Source organism: Convolutriloba macropyga, chromosome 5, assembly GCF_964194025.1.
Source record: "Convolutriloba macropyga chromosome 5, txConMacr16.3, whole genome shotgun sequence".
NCBI lineage: Eukaryota > Metazoa > Xenacoelomorpha > Acoela > Convolutidae > Convolutriloba > Convolutriloba macropyga.
The window spans coordinates 30,214,569-30,234,366 of NC_134472.1; the positions used below are offsets into that span (position 1 = coordinate 30,214,569).

A 19,798-nucleotide genomic window follows, 5' to 3' on the forward strand; every position below is an offset into this window, starting at 1 on the left:
TTAGATCTGTGATCTTTTTATGGGATTTTTCTCTTGGCCGAATCTTTTTCCGGCTCTTTTTGACTTTTGGTCCTTAAATACGAGATAAACAGGCCTACTGCACCTTAATAGACTCCGAGTATCCGATTTACCGAAACTGTTCTGAAGACATAATTTCTTGGCGTGAGAGCGGTTCTTAACCCTCCTCCCCAACCCTCCCCTCGCATTTCAATCCCCACCCCCAATCTTTACGCCTCTGCCGCCGCGCTTCACCCCAATCGCAGCTCCTCCACATTGTAACACCAGTAATCCACTCCTTTCGACCCCATATGCCCGCCGTGCCTCTCTCGCCCCATGCCCCTTCAATTAAACTAAAGCTAGACTCTCTAAACCGGAGCTAGATGCCGACAAAGACAACCTCTAGCCTGTCGTTTCAGAGCAATTCGCCCGTTGTTAGTCGTTATGTTTGTAGTACTCTTTTTAATTGCTCTTGAACGAAGTTCAGCAATTATTGTAAACGTGTGTGTCTTCTATGTAAAATTTTTGCGTGAAAATTTTGACTTTTCGAGTGACTTTTACGCCCTTGACTTTTTGCTTTTCGCGTGATCTCTCTCAATCGCAATTTCAACTAGCTGAACTCATTTGGCGGCAATTTAATACTAAACGTCAAATGATAAGTGCGTCGAAACTGGTGCCATTTTTTACTTTAAGTCTCAATAGTGGTATATGTTAACCTCTAATGTGGTTATTTGAAGCCCACTTTTGAACTTCCTAGTCTTATTTAGGCACCCCTCCCTCCCCTCCCCCCGACTGAAGCAGGCTGCAATTGATTGGAGCTCCCACTAGTCGTTCAAGAGCAATTCTTCCGACGTTTAGTCGGTTATATTTGACTAATTTTTTTTATATAACTACTATTGTGATTCACCGATTCGATTATTTGTTTTTTAAGCAGTAATTGACTTTTATTTCAAAGAATGACACATCACATTAAATAAGAATAATTTACATCACATCACATGTGTACATAAAGTGAACCCGGGCGAAGAAGAGCTGTTAGCTCATTTTTTATATCCTTTTATATATCTATGATTAAAAAAAACCTTGTTAGTAGCTCCCTATTGTCACGCCAGTGTCTCCGATAAATCAAGTCACTAAGATGAACAATTTCTCTTTTTTCTCCAACGACTCCACATCCATAGGCAAAACATTCAGCCGACTCAGATTATTATAAATCAAGTTCTTGGAGTTTTCAAGCGACCTTTTTTCTGTGGTACGTTGTTATTTGAGCTCGAATTTCGCCTCTTACTTGGGGCTCTTTTTGTCCTACGAGAAGCAACATAACAAATCACGTGGCCGATGCTAGATCGTATCTTTGATCAATGCCTTGAAAAACATGTCAAAAACTGTTTTATTGTCTAAATCACTGAATAAATTATGAGTTGTCGAATTTTTTCTTGAAGCAAAAGGTTCGCAAGATGCGTTTTTGCAGTAAAAATACGCGATTTAATTGTGATCCACTAGTTCGGCCATATGAAAGTATTACATAATAAATAAGAGGTTTAGCATATATATATATGGACAATGTGGAGATTTTTAAATGAGTTTGTTTCTTCAATGGGTTGATCAATCAATTTGAAGCAGTTTTTGACCCGTCTCTTGCCATAGTGGAAAAGTTTGCACTTTGAGAGTTACGTTGTTCGAATAAAGTCACGCTGACAAAATATCAAGAGCGCTTTGAAACATTTTGCGACAATTTAGTGTGAAATTGCCGTACCATTGGCAAACAAGGTTATTTGAGAGTTCTCGACTATATGCAGTTTTCGTCAAATCGTTTACATTCAAGAGGAACAAAAGTGGTCCTTATACAGGTCCTTGTGGAAAGGGTTAGTTGATATCTGAGATTTTCGATTGTTGTTTTCGACATATTGCTCACAATTATATAGATAACCCCGGAAACCCATCTTTTCAAGCTTAAGAAGAAGGATGCTGTGATCAACTGCATCGAAGACTTTTTTATATCAATAAAACATGATATCATTCAATGATGTTTTTTTGTATCACGGACAAACTCTTTAATTTCATTCAAGACACTAACACAAGAAAGATCTCTTCGAAAACCGAATTGGTTTTGACTGATTAACTTATTTTTTCCAATAAACTTGGTCATTTGTTGAAACAACACTTTTTCTTATATTTTTTCAATAACGGGAAGCAAACTTATTGGACGATAATAAGACGGGTCGTACAATGGGCCTTCTTTTTGTTAAGCAATAACTCGGGCTATGTTTGAGCGACTCTGGAAACAGGTTGTTCCTTTTGCAAAAATTTATGTAGTTTGCAATCGGTAGGCAAAATACGGGACCTACTATCTTAATCGTACTGATGCCATCAAGACCCACTGAAATTAAAAATTTCAGTGTTTTATTTCAAAATCAGTTTTTTTTTCAGTTATCGCAAACAATGCAAACGTGTTATCGTTCCTGGGTGTTTCTCTAGCAGCATCTTGCTTAGAGATAGATTCAGATTTTAACTTTTCCCGTACTGAGGTTAAAAAATTGATTAAACTCTTCAACATCAAAATTTGTTTCTGTTTTCTTTTTTATATCTTTTTAGTTCATTGTATGTGTTGACGATGCCTCTGACCCGACTTCTTTTCAGATTTTCTTTAAAAAAATGTTTTTTCTTTATTCTAATTTCGTCGACGTAATTACGTAATTTTGCGTACATTGCTCTAATTTCAGAGTCATTTGGATTTTTCATCATTTTTTTTATACATCTTGTCTTTTTCCCGCACAATTGCTTAGTTTTGGTTTATCCAACATTTGACTTTATATTTTTTCTTTTCTAATGGGCAAAAACGGCCAAAACAAGAAAAGACTGATTCTGCAAAGTTTGGCATGTACCTGGGATCATTAACGTCCAAACAATTTAAACAATCAAACAAGAGGAAAAGTAGCTTAAGATTAATATCGTCCTGGTACAATTTTGAGAAATTCCGAGTTGAATTTTCCTTGATTTGTTGTTTTTCCGACGTATAATCAAAAACATTATTTGAACGGGCATAGTGATCTCTGATGGATGTTTTAACAGTTTCAACTCTTTTTTCTCTTTGTTATCAGATGATCAATACTTGTTTTGCTGATTTTAGAGTCCGTAGTAGGTTCAACATTTTGAACTTTTAGTCCGAAACTCGTCAAGTTTTTAATATTTTGATTTACGGGCAAGCTTGATTTGTTTTTGATAGTGTCGATTTTAACGTCACCAACCATTGCAAAATTGGACTCAATTTTCTTAAAACTGAATAAATTTTTGAAATCTAGTAGAAATGATTCAACTCGCTTGCTAGGCGGTCTATATAGCAAACATAATTTTTCCAGCTTCAATTTCAATGCATAGCGTTTCAATATCTGCCTGACAATCATTTACAATGTAGGAAATATCAATCACAAAAAACGCTAAACCCCCCCTTTGTTTTTTCGGTTTTTGGCTTTTATTTTTTGGTAACCTGTTAGAGTATATGGTTCCAAACTGCCATTATCCGTCATCCAAGTCTCACAAAGAGCAATAAGTGCCGGTCTATTTGTTAAAGTTCTTAGAAAAACTTTAACTCATCGTGATCGCGTCTCAATGAACAAATTTTAAGGTAAAATAAAAATAATGTTTTGTTTAATACCGTCATTATTAAAATTGTCACCAGTTCTCGCCAAAAACTTGTCATTTGTTGTACCCATCGTATCTGTAACCGTGTCTGTTTCTTGTTTTTTTTTCGTTGGACAGCAATATTAAGTCATTGGCGTTTATTTGGATTCGCGTGGATCCTTGTTTTCACCCATATGATCACTGTTACTGCTGATTTTAGGCCTCCTTCTAACCGCTTGGCCAATTAAGCTGTCAGTTTCAGTGTCCACAATCTGGCTGTATCGTGAACCGTCTGTACCTTCGATAAGAAATTTGACGTTACAGTTGTAAGAAGTTGTAATCAAGCCGTTCTCTTACGCGTATTTTTGTAATTCACGTTGTTCCTTTGGTGGCCGTTCGCGTATAAATATTGGCTGTTTATTGAACGGGTTCTCGTTTCCCCTCTGCGCTAGCATGGTACGTCTGTTGCAAACGGAATTCTTGTGGTGAAATTAAAGAAATTTGACAATAATAGGGGAGCCCGGTGTGCGTCCAAGAAAATGACAGGCCTTGATTTCATCAGCAGATAAATTAATTCCAAGGAATTTGTCTTAGAAGTAACAATCTGAGTAGATTAGATCCTTGTTTTTAAGTAGAGGTATATTGCTAATTATTACACAATCTATAATTATGTCATTTTTTATGTCAATTATTACTATGTCCTTTTGCTTGTTTTGAGCCACAAGGTAATCGATTTGTTGGGTTTTTTTTCCAGTAGATCCTTTGTAAGGACAGCCAATAAGGTTTTTAAATTGTTATCTTCAATATTGTTAATATAGTTGGTCATTTTGCTGGCGAACGAGTTTGATTTCTAGCGATCAATACACAAGTTAGAGTTCAAAGCGAGAGAGAAAGCGACTAGTCTGTACGACTCACTTGTTCATTTGTTCTAGAATGTTCTTTCGGTTGCTTGAGTCATTCAGTTTCTTGTTCTAACAATAAGGATAATCGAGTAAAAATCGAGGTCATTAAACCGCTTAGCTCTCTTGTAGCCTTTGTAGGCTCTAAATGTACGGATCACCGAAGCTGCTCAGGAATGAATGCTCCGAAGCTGCATGGTATGAGGGGCATTTGTGTTAGGTTTGAAGACACCCGACAAGCTTCCACTAACCCCCTTTCTGCTCAGTGGGATTGGCCTCCCTAAGCTTAAGCTAGTTACAAACTCTAGCCAAAGCCGACCCCTCCTCGCCTGTTTTTCGGGAGCAATGCATCCGACAGCAGTTGGTCTATGTTTAGCGGCGCGTCGGCTAAACCTGTTTTTTTTTACAATCAGAAGTATTAGGATCTTACTGCCGCTATCGGTTTTTGGAATTATTAGGATATCATTAATCTTGTTAATGGAAAAAGTAGGATGTTAATGGAAAAAATTGGGCCTGTTGTCCTACTGTTTTACGGCTAATTTACTGATATTTGTTTATCCAGGTTTGTATTCATTGACGAAGTTGGAATATTTTGGGGGTCTCACAGTAGAAATCTTTGATTTTCACAATTCTTCGGATTGAATTTTCAGGCACTTCTTGCTATCGTCTTCAATAATAAGGCCATGTTAATTTTAATTAGATGTCAAATTGTATTAAAGGTTCGCCATCGCCTACTGCATCTACTGCAAATTATGAGCCACCGCTGACCAATGTTTTTACTATGCAGTGGTTCCTCACACTCTTCGCCACCTGTTTGCCCAAGCAGACCGTTCTGAGAGTATGGGACGCCATATTTCTGGAAGGCTCCGAGATGCTGCTGCGAGTAGCTTTGACTCTGTGGGACAAAATTTCACCGTGAGTACTACTTAATATCTGAATCCATGAACGTGAATTCTGGTGGTGCTACCTTTACCTGATGTATAAGGTCACGTGGCTCTGGTGAAGTTTTGGGAAAATCTGGCATTAATCTAGAACCGGGCAGCCGCTCGAGATGCAAGCCAGAACTTCAAGTGAATTTAGCTGGAGTCACGTGAGCTTGCTTTAAAGGCAAGCTTGTAAGTTTAAAACTTGGAACTGTAGAGATCTGGTAGTTTAGAACAATATTAAAAACACACTATATTAAATATTATTATTTCAAACAATACTAAATTGATCAGCTATTTTTAGTTCGAGAGAAAATTAAGAGCAATTTTTTTCAGCTCATAAGTCGAAAATCAGTGGTTAGAGACAGTGTTAGTAGTGTATCTAAAGTTTAAAATATTGGTTGAAGACTTTCTGTACTGAAAGCGTGAACACTTTTTGACTGACTTCTCTGTTGAGTAGTCAACTGACTAATGTGACTTCAAATACACTGAAGAATACCATTCATTATTTACTGTCTTATATCACGAACTAAAGTCCACTCACAACTAAGATACGATACAGAGCTGCGACTTCAAACACACTCATGAATGGCATTCATTATTTACTCTTTTATCCCGGCCTAAAGTCCAAGCACAACTAAGATATGTGACAGAACTTCAAGTGAACAGCTGAACTAACTCACTTTCGTTCACATTTAACACTTGCTGACAACTTGATTACCTACATCACGAGTAGGACTATGGACTGGTGACCTTCAGAGTGTAGAACTTCCATTATCAAATGTTAAACGATGGTTTCGAGAAATGAATGTGGGACTTGATTTGCGCAATTGAGCAATCACGTCGCTAATCAATGAATTGAATGAAAGAGAGCGAAGCATTAAATGAAAAATTAGGTTGTATTTGTTAACCAGCAACATAACATTATTTAAACAAAACAAAATTTTGGTCTTCCCACATTATAGCCCCCACCAATATGGTATATTTACCATGATGGGGGGGGGGGCTATAGGTTATCTGACTGCTAAGCTTTGGGGGGGGGGGGGCTATAATGGGAAAGACGCCAAAATTGTCTGAAGAGAATAGTTACGCCTGGACGGACACTTGAAGAGACTACTGCCTCATCTAATAAGAGCCCGGAAAGATGTTTACGAAAACCAAATGAAAAGACTTCCATTGACCAAATTTTGGTAAAAAGTAATTGGATTGACGAAATTATGGTCAAAAGTAGTTTAAAGTAATAGAAGCACGTGTAATACTTCACTAATAATTTCGTACGTCACAAGCTTTACCTAGATCTAAATGCGAAACATAAGAATACGGGCGGATTCTCTTAAGCTGTTTGCTGGCAGATTTTTATAGCTGCGACGCTGTAAGTTGAGCGAAGCTATATTGCGGTGCTCTTGGTTTTTTTACAATCCAAGAATTGGATTGTATTGGGGCGCTGTCTTTTTACGACTCGAAGAGGAGTATTGGTTTTCTCTCGGTCTTTTTTTACAGGAAGTAGATTTGTTCACGCGGCATTCTGACCTAAAAGCAAAAGTGAGAAAAGCTGTCTTGGTGAGCAGATTTTCGCTAAGCGAGAGAAGTTTTTTGATCATGCGCTTCGTTTATTAAATGACTTTTTGACTTTGAAAAGTAGTTTTTGACTGAATGGCACATATAGATAACCGTTTTTAGCCGTTTTTGGACTAGGTGGCCCAATTTTTTGCTTTTAAATTGGTTTCTTATAGAAATAAAGTTTATTCGATATCATATTGAAATATCAACCTCGGAAATTGATTCCACAGTGTTTCAAGTTGAAAATTGGCACATATTTCTTGATTTTTTAGTTAATTCTTGGCTTTTTTTCTATTAATTTGTTCATTTTTGGATTTTTTAACCGTCTTTTTGTCAAAAAACAGTTAATATGGCAACTTCTCTTTGATAATTCTTATACTCAACACCTCTTTCTACCTCGATGTAATTTTGTTTTATACAATTTTTATATGCTAATCCGATTTTGGTAGTTTTTTTCCGATTTTCGTCAGTTTTTTTATTTGTATTTTGGTTTCAATAAAAATTCAATCATTTTTTGTGCGTTAGGTTTTTGAAAAACTTTTTCATAAATGCAGTCTTAAATGCGTTTTGACCATTTTTTGCAAAATGTTTCAATTTTTCTGCTTTTTCCTGTTTTTTGTTCTCTTCAGTAGAATAGATCTTTGTATCGGTTGATTAGTTATCTTTTATATGTCTTCAATGCTGAACAATGAAATGTATTCGTTTTTCTTGAATTTTTTTAATTGATTTTAAATTTCCAAAAATCAAGAATGTGTTTTTGTTACGGTGTTCCTAACATTGTGCCCATATTCTTCATATTCTAGTTAGTATCATTCTATCTTTGTCCTGGCGCCTACATCTCTTTTCGGTATATTGATTTTTTCAGTTGTTAAAAATGAATGATTTCAGCTTTTTCTTAGTTTTTCGTCATTTCCTTGTTTGCATTTGATTTCATTCAACATAAAGCAGTACTGAGAGTTTGTTAGCAAGCCTTTTCCACAATTTCTACTTAAGACTATTTACTGCAACTTTCTTCCGGCCTTGGTATTAATTTAAACGATTTTTTGACCTTAAATATTCATCTGCTGCTTATGTCTTTTCTATGATCAATTTAATTTTTGATTAATTTTTGAATCAGTATGCAATCATATTGTCTAGCATATGTACAAGGAACAAGTGTGTGTTGTTTTTGTCTTAATTGCATTGATTAGAAGTGTAATTATAGGTGTTTTCTGATTCTTAAATTTGTGCTTTCTGTTTTGAAAAGATTTAACTTACCGTTAAATAAGATTTAACTAAGATTATTACTTGCCGTTTTCTTTCACGATCTTTTTCAGATTAGAATCATGAATTATTTGAGGGCAATTGATAACCTTGTCAGCTTTTTCAGTCTCACTTTTTTGACCTCTTTAATTATTTCGGGTTTTTCAACGTTACCAAACGTTTTCAATGATATAAAATTTTGCTGCATTTTGTTTCTCTTGGTGACAGTGGTTTAAGTTTCACCAATTTTTAGAGCAGACCTGGAGAGGTAGTGAGTTAATGGTTTACTACAAAAGGTAGTGGCTTCCGCTGCAATGACGGTTTTGTTAGTGAAGTTTTGACGCTTCGAGTCGCTTCCGGAGTTCTTCCGGCTGTGTTTTTTTTAAGATCTGTTCACAGATTTTCATGATTTTTGAAATCAAATTGGAGTAGTGATTTTGGTCACGCCGAAACAGGAAATGGAGCAAAGAAGCGAGTGGTCTTGCGGCGTGGATTTTTTTGCGTTCTAATTTTAAAGTAGAGTGCGAAAATGGTGTTTGAACAAAAATTCGGTTTCTCGGTAGTGGTTTTTTGTTCACATGCGGCAATTTCACTCTGATTTTTACTGTTTTTTCGATTTTTTGGATCGGATTTTTTTCTAAATGGTTTTCACAATCCATCCACAGCTCAGTCTAGGCCTAGTTATTTGTTTGAATTAAATTTCATTAATCGCTAGTGTTTTTTTTTTGTTCACATGCGGCATTTTGACATTTTTTTTTGTTTTTTTTTCTTATTTTTTGATCGGATTTTTTAAAATGGTTTTCTCAATTCACTCATAGTCCATTCTAGGTCTAGTTTTTCTGTTTAGTCAATGAAAATTCTTTGAATTGTACGTCAGGATTTGTCCTGCTATGTTTTTTTATTTTTGTTAGATGTTTTGACTTCTTTTTTTCATGTCTTTGAGCTTTCAAAACGGGAGAAACAGGTAAAGCTCAGCGGGCATCAAATTTCATTAGAGGCCTTTAGCCGCTTTTAGTAGTTCTTCAAGTACTTAGAGTGGTGAAGCTACTGAGAAGGCCGTAATTCAAGGTTAACAGGCCATTTTCAGAAGTTTTTGAGCCCAAAATGTTGCAATTTTTTCGTCTTTTTTCTTATTTTTTGTTGGACCAGTCTGAAATTGAGGTTTGCAAAAGTTGGTAAAGGTCTTTTGCAAGACGTAATTACTTTTTATGGCCATTTTAAGAGCTATATGTATTGCTACACCAAACATAAACACGGTAATTTATTCTAATTTTTAAAAAATTTTTAAGTTTTCTGAATAATTTTGTTGTTTCAGCTCTTGGTGTCACAATAATAGGTTATTTTATAGTTTCTAGTGGTAATGGAATAGTTTTCAACTTCACGACTTTTACCAATTTTTTTTAATACAACTTGCAGTTTTTTCCAATTTTCTGACATTAATTGTCATTATTCAAGTTTTCCAGCTCCAGGGGGCAAGAAATCTCGTCTAGGATTTGATAGTTTACTGCAAAATTTTTATTGGCCATGGCATGAGCCAATTTTTTCAAATTTTTGAAAATTGTTGTCAAGTGTTAGGTTTCTCTAAGCTGAACAACCGAAACATTTCCTTTAGGTTTTGATAATAGGTTTTTGCATAGTTTCTAGTGGTAATGGGGAATGTGTTTCAAGATTATAATTTTACAAATTTTAGCGATTTTCAAATTGTAATTTTTTCTTTGACTTCCTGAAATTTTAGTCTTTTTCCGCAGTGGCCAGGGGTTTGCTGCTGTTGGGTTTGCTAGTATGTTATTGCAGAGTTTCTAGTGACAACAAAATAGTTTTCTGTTTTTTTAGATTGCAAATATAAGTAATTTTTTAATAAAAAGCTCGCAATTTAAATTTTTGATTGTTTTCAATTTTTTTTATTTTCTTGTCATTTTCTGAGTTTAAATATCTTATTGGCCAATGAAACTTTTTAAATGTTGCGGATGAGATACAAGGCAGAACTCCACAGAGAAGAAATGAATCTGAACATTTTTTCCAGACACATTTTCGAAAAATATCTTTAAATTTTTCCTTTTGATTTGAAGCATTTTTTACATTTTTTTTGAAGCATTTGTCATTTTTTTCGAGATTATCTACCTGTAATGTCAAATAATCTCTTTCAAGTGTTTTGCGTGAGTTAATGACTATATTGCGTTGTGTCATAAATGGCCTTCAGGTTAAAAGCTTCAAGAGTTTTAGGAATTATTGTTTTTTTTGTTTAGTTTGATTCTTTTAGTTTCTCAACTTTGGAGATTTCGTCTTTTTTGGCTGGGATTGTTAAATTGATCTGCTGGTCAGGTACATTAGGCCTGTTTTTTATTCAATTCCTTGGATTGTATTTCAGGACTTGTCCTGCTATGTTTTTTGTTTCGTCGTCTGACGCTCTTTTTTCACTTTACTTTTGTTCACACAGCAAAGCTGAAAAAACCATTTTTTCTGAATGACTTCTTCCTCTCACTAACGGCATTGGCGTGCGTGATGTCATTTCTCACTCGCTTTAGCAAGCGTTTTTAGGTTATTTGCGTGATTAGATTTTGATCGCGACTTACCTCACTCAATAAAATGACTTTGCACTTTAAAACTTAAGTTTAGTTTGAATTTGTTTAAGGTCAAAGTAACTCATTTGTGCAGTAAAGGTCCCTAATAAGAGGCTTCTGCGGAATGAATTTTAACAAGCTTTATTAATTCGCTATTATTAATCGCTGAATGTTTTTTACCTAGTTTTTTTGAGCGGCTTCGATTTTTTTTTAATTTAGATCTGTATCTGTTTCTATCTCTATTATATGGCACACAGGTCTATTCTTTCACAGCTAATCTGGCAATCTGCCGGCTAAATTCTTTAAATTTTAAAGAATATATAATTTTCTTAACGCAAAAGACAATTAAATGTTCGCTCAATACGCGTGAAAAAAGGCATATTACTTCTTTCGAAAGATGAGCAGCGGCACATAAAAATATACAGCTAGAAACAATTAGCGACAAGAAGTCATACTTACTCACGTTCTGAAGTAAGGTTCGGTGGTTAAAGCGATTGTGAGCGAACGGAAACCGAAGCCTTGTAGCTAAGTGTTTAAGTTGCCAGACTTCCAACCTGGAGTTCAGAGGTTTGAAACCCCGTGGGCAAGTTTTTTGCACCCATAAAACATCGCTAAGCTACACCCCCCCCAATAAATTAAATTGCCCCTTTTGGTCGAGATCAATTCATCCAAAGTTAGTTTTTAATGTCTAATTGCTCTTGAATGAAGTTCATAGCAATTATTGTAAACATGTGTGTCTTTTTAAGAAGTTTTTTGCTTGACCGCTTTGGTGCTTTTCTTCTAGAACATTCTTTGACTTTTCAAGTGACTTTTTCACGCTTTCATTGTTCATTTTTTAGTGATCTTTTTTGTTCTCACTCTGAAGTAAAGCTTGTTGCTAATATAAAATTGATTGCAGCATAGCAAAAAGAAGGACTTGATAGCCGAGTGGGCAGTGCTTCTGGTGAGGGATCGGGAGGGCCATGGTTGGAATCCCGGCTTGTCAACTATTTTGCACACACAAATAAAAATTTATCTAGGCTATAGCCCCTGAAATAAATTGCCTCGCCCGTCGTTCGAGGGCAATTTTTCCGACATTAGTCAGTTATGCTCTGTAGTCGTTATTGCGTGACTTTTAATTCCAGTGCTCCATGAAATAGGATTTGACGTATTAAAAAGTGGTTTTTATTAAAAGTCTCTGAACTTTTGACGCGATCCTCGCAAAATTATTTTGTTTTCTTGGGTTTTCAAGGAGAAATTTGGTTGTTCAAAGTAAATGTTTTGAAAAACATCTTTGGTCATCTGAGAATTGAGTGAATACAAATGATTGACGCGATTGAGTTTTTGGGCGAAATTTTGAACCTGTTTTTTCACTATAGCGGCGTTGAAAGCCTTAAAACACCTTCTCTTCATTAGATTATTTTCGATCAACTGGATGACCTCCCTTCTTTTTTAGCAACAAAATGAATTTTTAGGCTGCAGTCTTAATCAAAGCAAAATGTGAAAACCCGCAAATATTTTTGAGGAATTTTTGGCTAACTATTTAGTCATAGTTCTTGTTCACTTGTAGCATATTTCCCAGAATCAACTGTAGTGAAGTTCACTATTGGACATTGTTTGGAGGGCAATTTACTGAGGTAAAATAATAAGCGTAACTTTTTCATATTGTTAACTGCCATTTTAAATTCAACTTTTTCATGTTTTTGAAGTATTTTAAAATAATGTTCTCGTCTATTTTTGCCTATTTGCAGAACTTGTGATATTTTGAGTCCATTAGTAAAAATTGAGTGATTTGGATGATTTTTTTCTCTTATACTGCAAACTGCACTCATGTCAATTATAATTTTGCTTGACCGGTTTTGCGCTTTTCTTCTAGAACATTCTTTGACTTCTTGAGTGACTTTTTCACACTGTCTTTTTATTTTTGAGTGTTCTGTGTTGCTCTCGTTCTGAAATAAAGCTCGTTGGTAAAAGCGATTGTGACCGAAATCAAATCAGCGCTATTGCAGCTGAGTGGTTCAGGTGTCAGATTTCAAACCTGGAGTTCAGTGGTTGGAACCACTGTGGTTGTTTTTTTGCACCCATAGAACATTTCTAAGCTGCACGCTCTCTAAATTTAGTTAGAAGACGCCCGTCTGTCGTTTGAGAGCAATTCATCCGACGTTAGTCGGTTTAGTTTCAATAGCCGCCGCAGCTTCTAAACCGGCTAATATAGCGCTCCTAATTTTTTACTTCGTCGAATAAAAATGTTTCGCTTTACCTTAGTTCTTAGCTCGTTCAACATTTTGCGTGAAATCTTTGACTTCTGTAGGCTAGTTTCACTCTTCTCTCATTCTGCTAAAAGTGTTTTTAGACAGCAGTTGCTCAGCAAAGCAATTCAAAATGAACAGAGTCTGTATCAAAAACGAAATCAGAAATAGAAACGGGATAAACCAATAAAGCCCACTTTTAGATGCCCGTTACTCGAACTTTGTTCTTCGTTACCATCTCTAACGCTTATTGATATTGTTACTAGCTCCTGTGTGGTCTCACTACGAAACAAGAGTACGTTCAGCTCCAAAATGACAGTAAAATAATTTGCACTTTAAACTTTTTTGTACAAAAATTAATTTTCCACTAATTTTTTCGTCTTCTTTCAATCCCAATCTTGGTTATGGGAATCAACGGCGGCTACTTTCCGGCAATCTGCCGAGTACGTTTTTATAATGATGTATAAATTTAATGCTTTTTTCCGTTCTAATTGAATGCTGTCTTTTTATTGGAAATTGAAATTATTGCCCTAATTGTAATTTTTCGCTATCCGTTTTTTGTCATCTTGAATCAACTGAATTGTTGGTTTTGTAAGTGAAAATTAGTTCAAATTGTATTTGGTTAAATAAAGCTTTGGTTCGTTTTTTTAATAGCCGCCGTCAGCCTCTGAACGGCTATTATTTAGGCACTCTCCTTTTTTGAAATCCAAGAATTGGATTGTGTTGTTGCTCTGGCTTTTTTTGTAAGATGTTTTCACACCTTTTTCAATGACTGATCTTTCAAAACGGGATAAACAGTTAAGGCCCAGTGCGCATTAAGTTTCATTAGAGATTCATTAGTCTTGAATTGACGTTTGTTAAAGTTGATAGAGGTCTTTTTCAAGATATAATTACCTGCTATGGCCATTTTATGAGCTATATGTTTTGTTAATGCAAACATAATGACGAAAAATTATGCTAATTTTCGCATTGTTCAAGTTTTTTGAAAATATAATTTATTTGAGTTCTTTAGCCTCTGGTGCCATAAAACCTCCTTGAATGTTTGAAAATAAGTTGCTGGATAGTTCCTAATGGCAATGTAACAGTTTTTAACATTTTAACCACTTCTTGAAAATTTTAGCAACTTTTTGAAAATTAGCAACTAATTAACAAACTAGTTTTGTCATTTTTTGATTTCTTCCAGCATCAGAGCCAGAAAACCTCCTTTGGGGTCTGATAATAGGCGTCGACATAGTTCATAATGGCAAGGAGGTTGTTTTCAATACTTTAATAGGATGAATTTAAGCAATTTTTAATTAAATTTTCATTTTTTTTTAAATTATTTGTATTTTGTTCACTTGTCTCAGGGATCAGGTTACCTCCTCTAGGGTTTGCTATTATGTTATTGCATAGTTGATATGTGCAATGTAATGGTATGCAACTTTCGAGGCTTATGTCTGGGTTAGTGGGTGTATTTAATTGGATCAAATTTGGCCTTCAGAGTAAAAGTTTTAGCAATTATTATATTTTTGTTTAGTTTGTCTCATTTTGGTTTCTCAACTTTTGAGATGGTTTTTCTTTTTGGCATGCGTTTTCCGACTGAACTGCTGGTCAGGTACAGTAGTTCTAAGTTTTTCTTTAAATTCAATTCTTTAAATTGTATTTCAGGACGTTTTTTAAATTTGCTTTTCCTTTTGATCACGTTTTTCGTTTTACATAAGTCACGAATAGCACGCTTGGCTTCTGACTTAACTCACTCACTGTTTCAACTCAATGGATTTTAATTTCTTTCACGCTATTAAATTACGCAATCTAGCCAATACGGTCAAAGTCAAAAGAGCAAAATAAAAAAAAAGCGGTATGAACCGATAAAACCCGGTCATTAAGTCATAGTGCATTAGGGTTCAAAGTCATTAGAGCAATTGCCAACTGACATCAGTATTAAACTTAATAGCTTTCAGTTTGGAAGCTGAATTAATTATTTTTTACAATCTAACTGAAATTGCACAGTGAATTCGAACACTTTTTGAAACCTGGGAAAAAATCTCAAATTCTCTTTTTTCGTTTTCTGTTTCAAACCCCGTTTGAGTCTAGCACGTCAACGGCGGCTATTTTCCGGCAATCTGCCGGCTATGTTTTAATGAACCCATTTTCACGACTTAAACATCTACTTCTGTTTTCAAGCATGGAGGCCTTAACAATCATAAGATGCTTAGTTTCTATTATACAGTAGTTAGGAACCAATACTTTAAGGCGAAAATGTCATTTGTTTCTCTCAAATCGGAAAAATAGCTGTACGATATCACTGTTGGTTTCAATGCGCAGAATTTGTCTTGAGAATCAGGAAATCTGTGTGCTGTACCTGAATTCTTTATATAATAGATTTTGAAGTCATTGATTTGGCCTAAAATTTCGCGGAGGGGATATGACGTTTGTCATCCGGATCTTTAAATTGACAAAACATTAACAGACAAGCTCATTATTGTTATGATGTTGAGATAAGATGACTTAATTTTAAAAGCTTTGTGTTTTCAAGGCGGGGATGAACTTCACTGTTGGATATGTAGATGGCTGATGCAATTCGTTCGTATTATTTTAGTTACTTATGTGGGATTAACTTGCTGACGGTCTCGTATAGATCCATTTTTGGAAATTTAATTGAACTTTTAAATGTTTTTGCTTCCTTTGCTTTTCATCCATTGACATCGTGAATTCAGCTGCCTTGCGTATATAACGGAGAAAATGTTTTCATTCAGTTTTTCATACTATACAGAAAGACATTTATCTCCTTTGATAACTAATACAATATTATTTTTTGAAGTAGTTATTCAGTTATTCATCTTTGTCCGTTTTACTCTAACTCGGAAATGTATTCACTCGAGAAACTAAGAGTAAATGATTTCACTCCTTTTGTTTACACTCGTAGTTTGTTCACGTGTGTTGAGCACGAGGAATTAGTGTGACTGATTGTATCACAAGGCGAGTCGTGATTGCAGCACGAGAGGTGGAAAGTCAGTTTGTATGGAATGAATGGACTTTAGAGTAAAATACCAGACTAGATTAGTTGTAAGCGGTTACTACACTAACGGAATTATCAGCTACTATAGTTTGGGTTCACTCCAGTCACAAGATTTATTCTGAAGGTGATTTTGTTGAGAGATTGCTCTCTACTGGTTGAAATAGTTACTTATAATAGTTGTAAAAGCACTAGTTGTTATTTCGACCTTTTATTCCCTGTGTTGAAGTAGCATTTCGGGTAGTAGTAGTTGCAGCCGGTTTCAATTCGTGTGTTTGTAAATTAACTGTGTTATTTAACTTCTTCCGGGCTTCAGTTGAGAAGAAATTATATCCCTTTCATAAAAAGGCATTGATTTCATAATTCGTGAAATTGCGTCAGAGGTCTATCCAATTTGGCCTGCTAGTTCTAAGCCAGCTGAGTTTGAGGCCCATGAGTCTAACCAGATTCAATTAGATTTAGTTTATCTTTTTAGCTTTCGATGAGATTTTAGTTTAAAATAGAACGCCAGTTTGAATTCATTCGCCTAGTCGATTAGTTTTTTATCTACGTTTGATCAAAATTTTGGTTTCTTAGTTTCAACTATTATCTATTTATTTTGATCACTCCGAATACTCCTATATATATCTAATTTGAATATATGCGTCGCATTATTTACTTACTTCAGAAACTGAAAATTAGTCGTCAAATCAAAAAAAAATCTGGCGTGTAATTCTTTCATATACTCGATCGACGTATTTGAGCAACCAGTAGAGCACATAGTTTGTGAAGAAAGTGCATTGTTTAACGTGAGAGACTAAATATAAGTTCAGGTCACTGTGATTGAAAAGCAAACTGTTTTGCTTATCGAAAACTGAATTAGACGAAGAATCGGATTTTCAACGGATTACGAGACATATACTGATATATTCTCAATTTGTCAGAAACAGCATCTTGTATACAATTGCAGTCGAGTGTCATATACAATCCTTAAAAATGGCATTGGATTGTGTGGATTTGGAATATTTGTTGTCCCAGCCGCGTGTCAGCATTTTTGGATATGGATCGCTTATTTGGAGGCCAGGGTTCAGTTATGACGCAACGGAGTTGGGCTTTATTAGAGGTTACAGCAGACGGTTCTGGCAGAAGTCGACACATCACAGAGGCACTGAAGATAATGTAAGTGAAATTTGTTTGTTTTAACTGGAGAAAAATTAATCTGATTACAACTTCTTCCATCTCTCTTAACAAGATTCACAACTCTGAGAGCTTTTTGGATATTCATTATAGATTGTAGTATTTAGCTAATGATGGGAATAAACGGGATTTTTGTTAATATTAAACACCAATGCAGTACTCAGGCCCTCAACTTGAGACAGGCAACAAAGGTTGCTTACGTGCATTAAATTGTGTAAGTAAAATGAACAAAAACTTAAGCCTCAACAAAAATAAGCATACAACTTTTATTGCAGGATTGTGTCAATATTTTGTTTTTCAGCCCGGTAGAGTTCTAACTTCGATTGAAGACGAAGACGGCAAAATATATGGCATTACGTATCATGTCACTGGACGCGATCGAATATTGCGCGCTTTGGAGGCTTTAGGTCTGCGAGAAGTAGTGCTAGGTGGCTACACCTCAATGATGATGGATTTCTACCCAGCCACGAACGAATATTCGAGTCGGGAACCCAGTTGCCAAGTCGTGCTGTACATAGCGTTACCTTCAAACGAACTGTATTGCGGCGATTTGAATGAATCGGAGTTTGAAATAGCGAAACGGGTAGCGATGACCAGTGGATTTTGTGGTCCCAATAGTGATTATATATTCAAGTTAGCTGATTTTATGAAGGAAAAGTTTCCCGATATTGAAGAACCCCATTTATACGAAATTGACTTCTATCTAGCGCAGTTTGTGAGGGAAATAGAAGAACGAAAGAATTTGAAAAACGTTCCTACCAAGAAAGTAGTCGATAGCTCGTCGATGAAAGTGTCTAGTTGCAAAAGTCCTTTCTGTATCTTAGAAAACCAATCTACATTCTGCGACAACCAGATAGATTCGGATCCAGAAATTGCTGAAATTACCCTAGCGAATAAAAGTTCTCCCATAGTTGAATCCAAAACTGGCAATGAAATTAAAGTGGCAATAGCGTGATCTTATTGTAGTTCGGATTAGTTATTTAGTTTAGAAGTTGAGCTGTAAATGTTTTGTTTTTAGTGTGGAATAGTTAGAAAAAGAAACTGATTCCTGTATAGAACAACAATTAAACTGCTACAGTTTCAGTGCTTAGTATCTGGTGCTGCTTTTGTTTTTAAGTTGCCAATTTATTAGTTGCTATGGTAAGTTGCTCTTAGTTACCCTCACTATATACACAATACTAAAGACACACTTTCAAAATATTCGTTTTTCCTACTACGCGGTAAATTCATGCTTCGAAGAGTATATTTCTAGACCTTCGAGATAAACTTTTTTTGTTCATACCTTTCTGATTGCTTACTCACCTAAGTTTCGTCCGAAAGCATTTCGCTTCCTTCAAAGGGATTTACCATTGATTTAATTAAGAAAACTGAGGAGACACAGGCAATCGCGGTGAGCAGATAGTAACGTTCAAGGTATCAAGTCTGAGTAACTTGACTTGGTACCTTTTTGAGGCAACTTTAGTTTTTATTTGCCAGGGCCTGGCTTGGTGAAAGACTGCATGAAACGAGGCTCAGCATCCGAATTGAAATTCTTCTTGTTACGACAGATGTTGATCCCTGTGTCGTTCACTTTCCATATTTTATCTTGTTATTTGTGGTTAGCGTGAAGGTTTTTGTGCTCAAGGCTTTTAAAGGAGATGTTATTTAAAATAAAAGCTTAGTAAGTCAAGTGATATACCGAGGGGGATGGAGCAGTGAACTGGAATTGAGGCCCTGTCAGTCGTCCGACATTGTTAGGTCATGTTATAAAGTTTTGTGGTAAACCTATTGCTAGTTCCTCTCCAAAAAGTTAAGTGATTTTACGCGTTTTAATTCTTTAATTGCTCTCAAACGATGTCTGTAGCAATTATATTAGTCCTGTGGTCTTTTATGTGATTTTTTTGCTTGACCGATTTTTCGTCTGACGCTTTCGACTTTTTGTCCAGGTAAACAGTTAAAACCCGGAGGATATTAAGTAAGTGCCTGAGCACCTCTCTTAGAGCCTTACGCCTTACTAGTCTCTAAGTATGCGATTAACCGAAGACTGTTGAACTGTTTTTGAAGACAACTTTCATTGTTGTGATAAACTTATTACTTAAAAACTTATTAAATAGAGATGAGCCAGCGAGGCATGCTAAATAACCCTGCCAAAAAACATGAAAACTTTCAAAAAGAGCGTTTAGATGACTCAGTAGACGTGAATATGCCTCAACTTAGATTCCATGATCAATCACCGCTGCAAACACCAGTCGGTAAATCTGAAAAGAAGAGAACTAGAAGTGAATTGAGCCCATTAAACGAAAACGGTGATCTGGACGTATCAAGTTTCATTGATGAAGCAGTAGCAAAAATTATTCCCAAAATTATTGATGAGGTGAAGTGTTCAGTAAAGCAGGCTATCGAAGAAATGATAGAAAAAGTTTTAAATGGCACAAAGGAGGAAATTTTAAATGAAGTAAAATCAGAAATTTATTCAGCAACAGATTCCATTCGAGAGCAAATGAGGTATCAAAAAGATGAGCTGACATTGAAGATGTTATCAGAAACAGAAATGTTGGAGAACTACAATAGGCGAGACAATTTGCGAATAATGGGAATGTCTGAGCGCATAACAACT

At 35.5% G+C, this 19,798-nt stretch overlaps 2 protein-coding genes across 9 annotated transcripts in view; both read left to right on the forward strand.

Moving 5' to 3' along the window:
- The window catches only part of LOC142339311 (uncharacterized), a 115,546-nt gene that overhangs the window by 54,726 nt on the left and 41,022 nt on the right, over nt 1–19,798 (forward strand). For all 6 annotated transcript variants that reach the window (XM_075389253.1, XM_075389256.1, XM_075389255.1 and 3 more), the window contains one exon: nt 5,237–5,432. In XM_075389253.1, coding sequence (XP_075245368.1) covers nt 5,237–5,432 — 196 coding nt within the window. The remainder of the gene's footprint in view (nt 1–5,236; nt 5,433–19,798) is intronic.
- LOC142339312 (glutathione-specific gamma-glutamylcyclotransferase 1-like) lies at nt 5,484–18,402 on the forward strand. 3 transcript variants are annotated; one of them, XM_075389262.1, is made up of 3 exons: nt 5,484–6,336; nt 16,839–17,184; nt 17,504–18,402. In XM_075389262.1, the coding sequence occupies exons 2-3, from the start codon at nt 17,002–17,004 to the stop codon at nt 18,155–18,157; spliced, it is 837 nt and encodes a 278-aa protein (XP_075245377.1). In that variant the 5' UTR covers nt 5,484–6,336; nt 16,839–17,001; the 3' UTR covers nt 18,158–18,402. The 3 variants fall into 3 exon arrangements, with proteins under 3 accessions (XP_075245377.1, XP_075245375.1, XP_075245376.1); XM_075389260.1 differs by having other exon boundaries at nt 16,889–17,184; XM_075389261.1 differs by lacking the exon at nt 5,484–6,336 and having other exon boundaries at nt 16,171–17,184.

Bases quoted from the DNA above. Each gene is read 5' to 3' on its own strand.
- LOC142339312 (XM_075389260.1), top strand. From the start codon at position 6,303: ATGAAAGAGAGCGAAGCATTAAATGAAAAATTAG. The intron at 6,337-16,888 runs GTTGTATTTGTT...AAACTGAATTAG, and splicing joins AGCATTAAATGAAAAATTAG to ACGAAGAATCGGATTTTCAA. The intron at 17,185-17,503 runs GTAAGTGAAATT...TTTGTTTTTCAG, and splicing joins ACAGAGGCACTGAAGATAAT to CCCGGTAGAGTTCTAACTTC.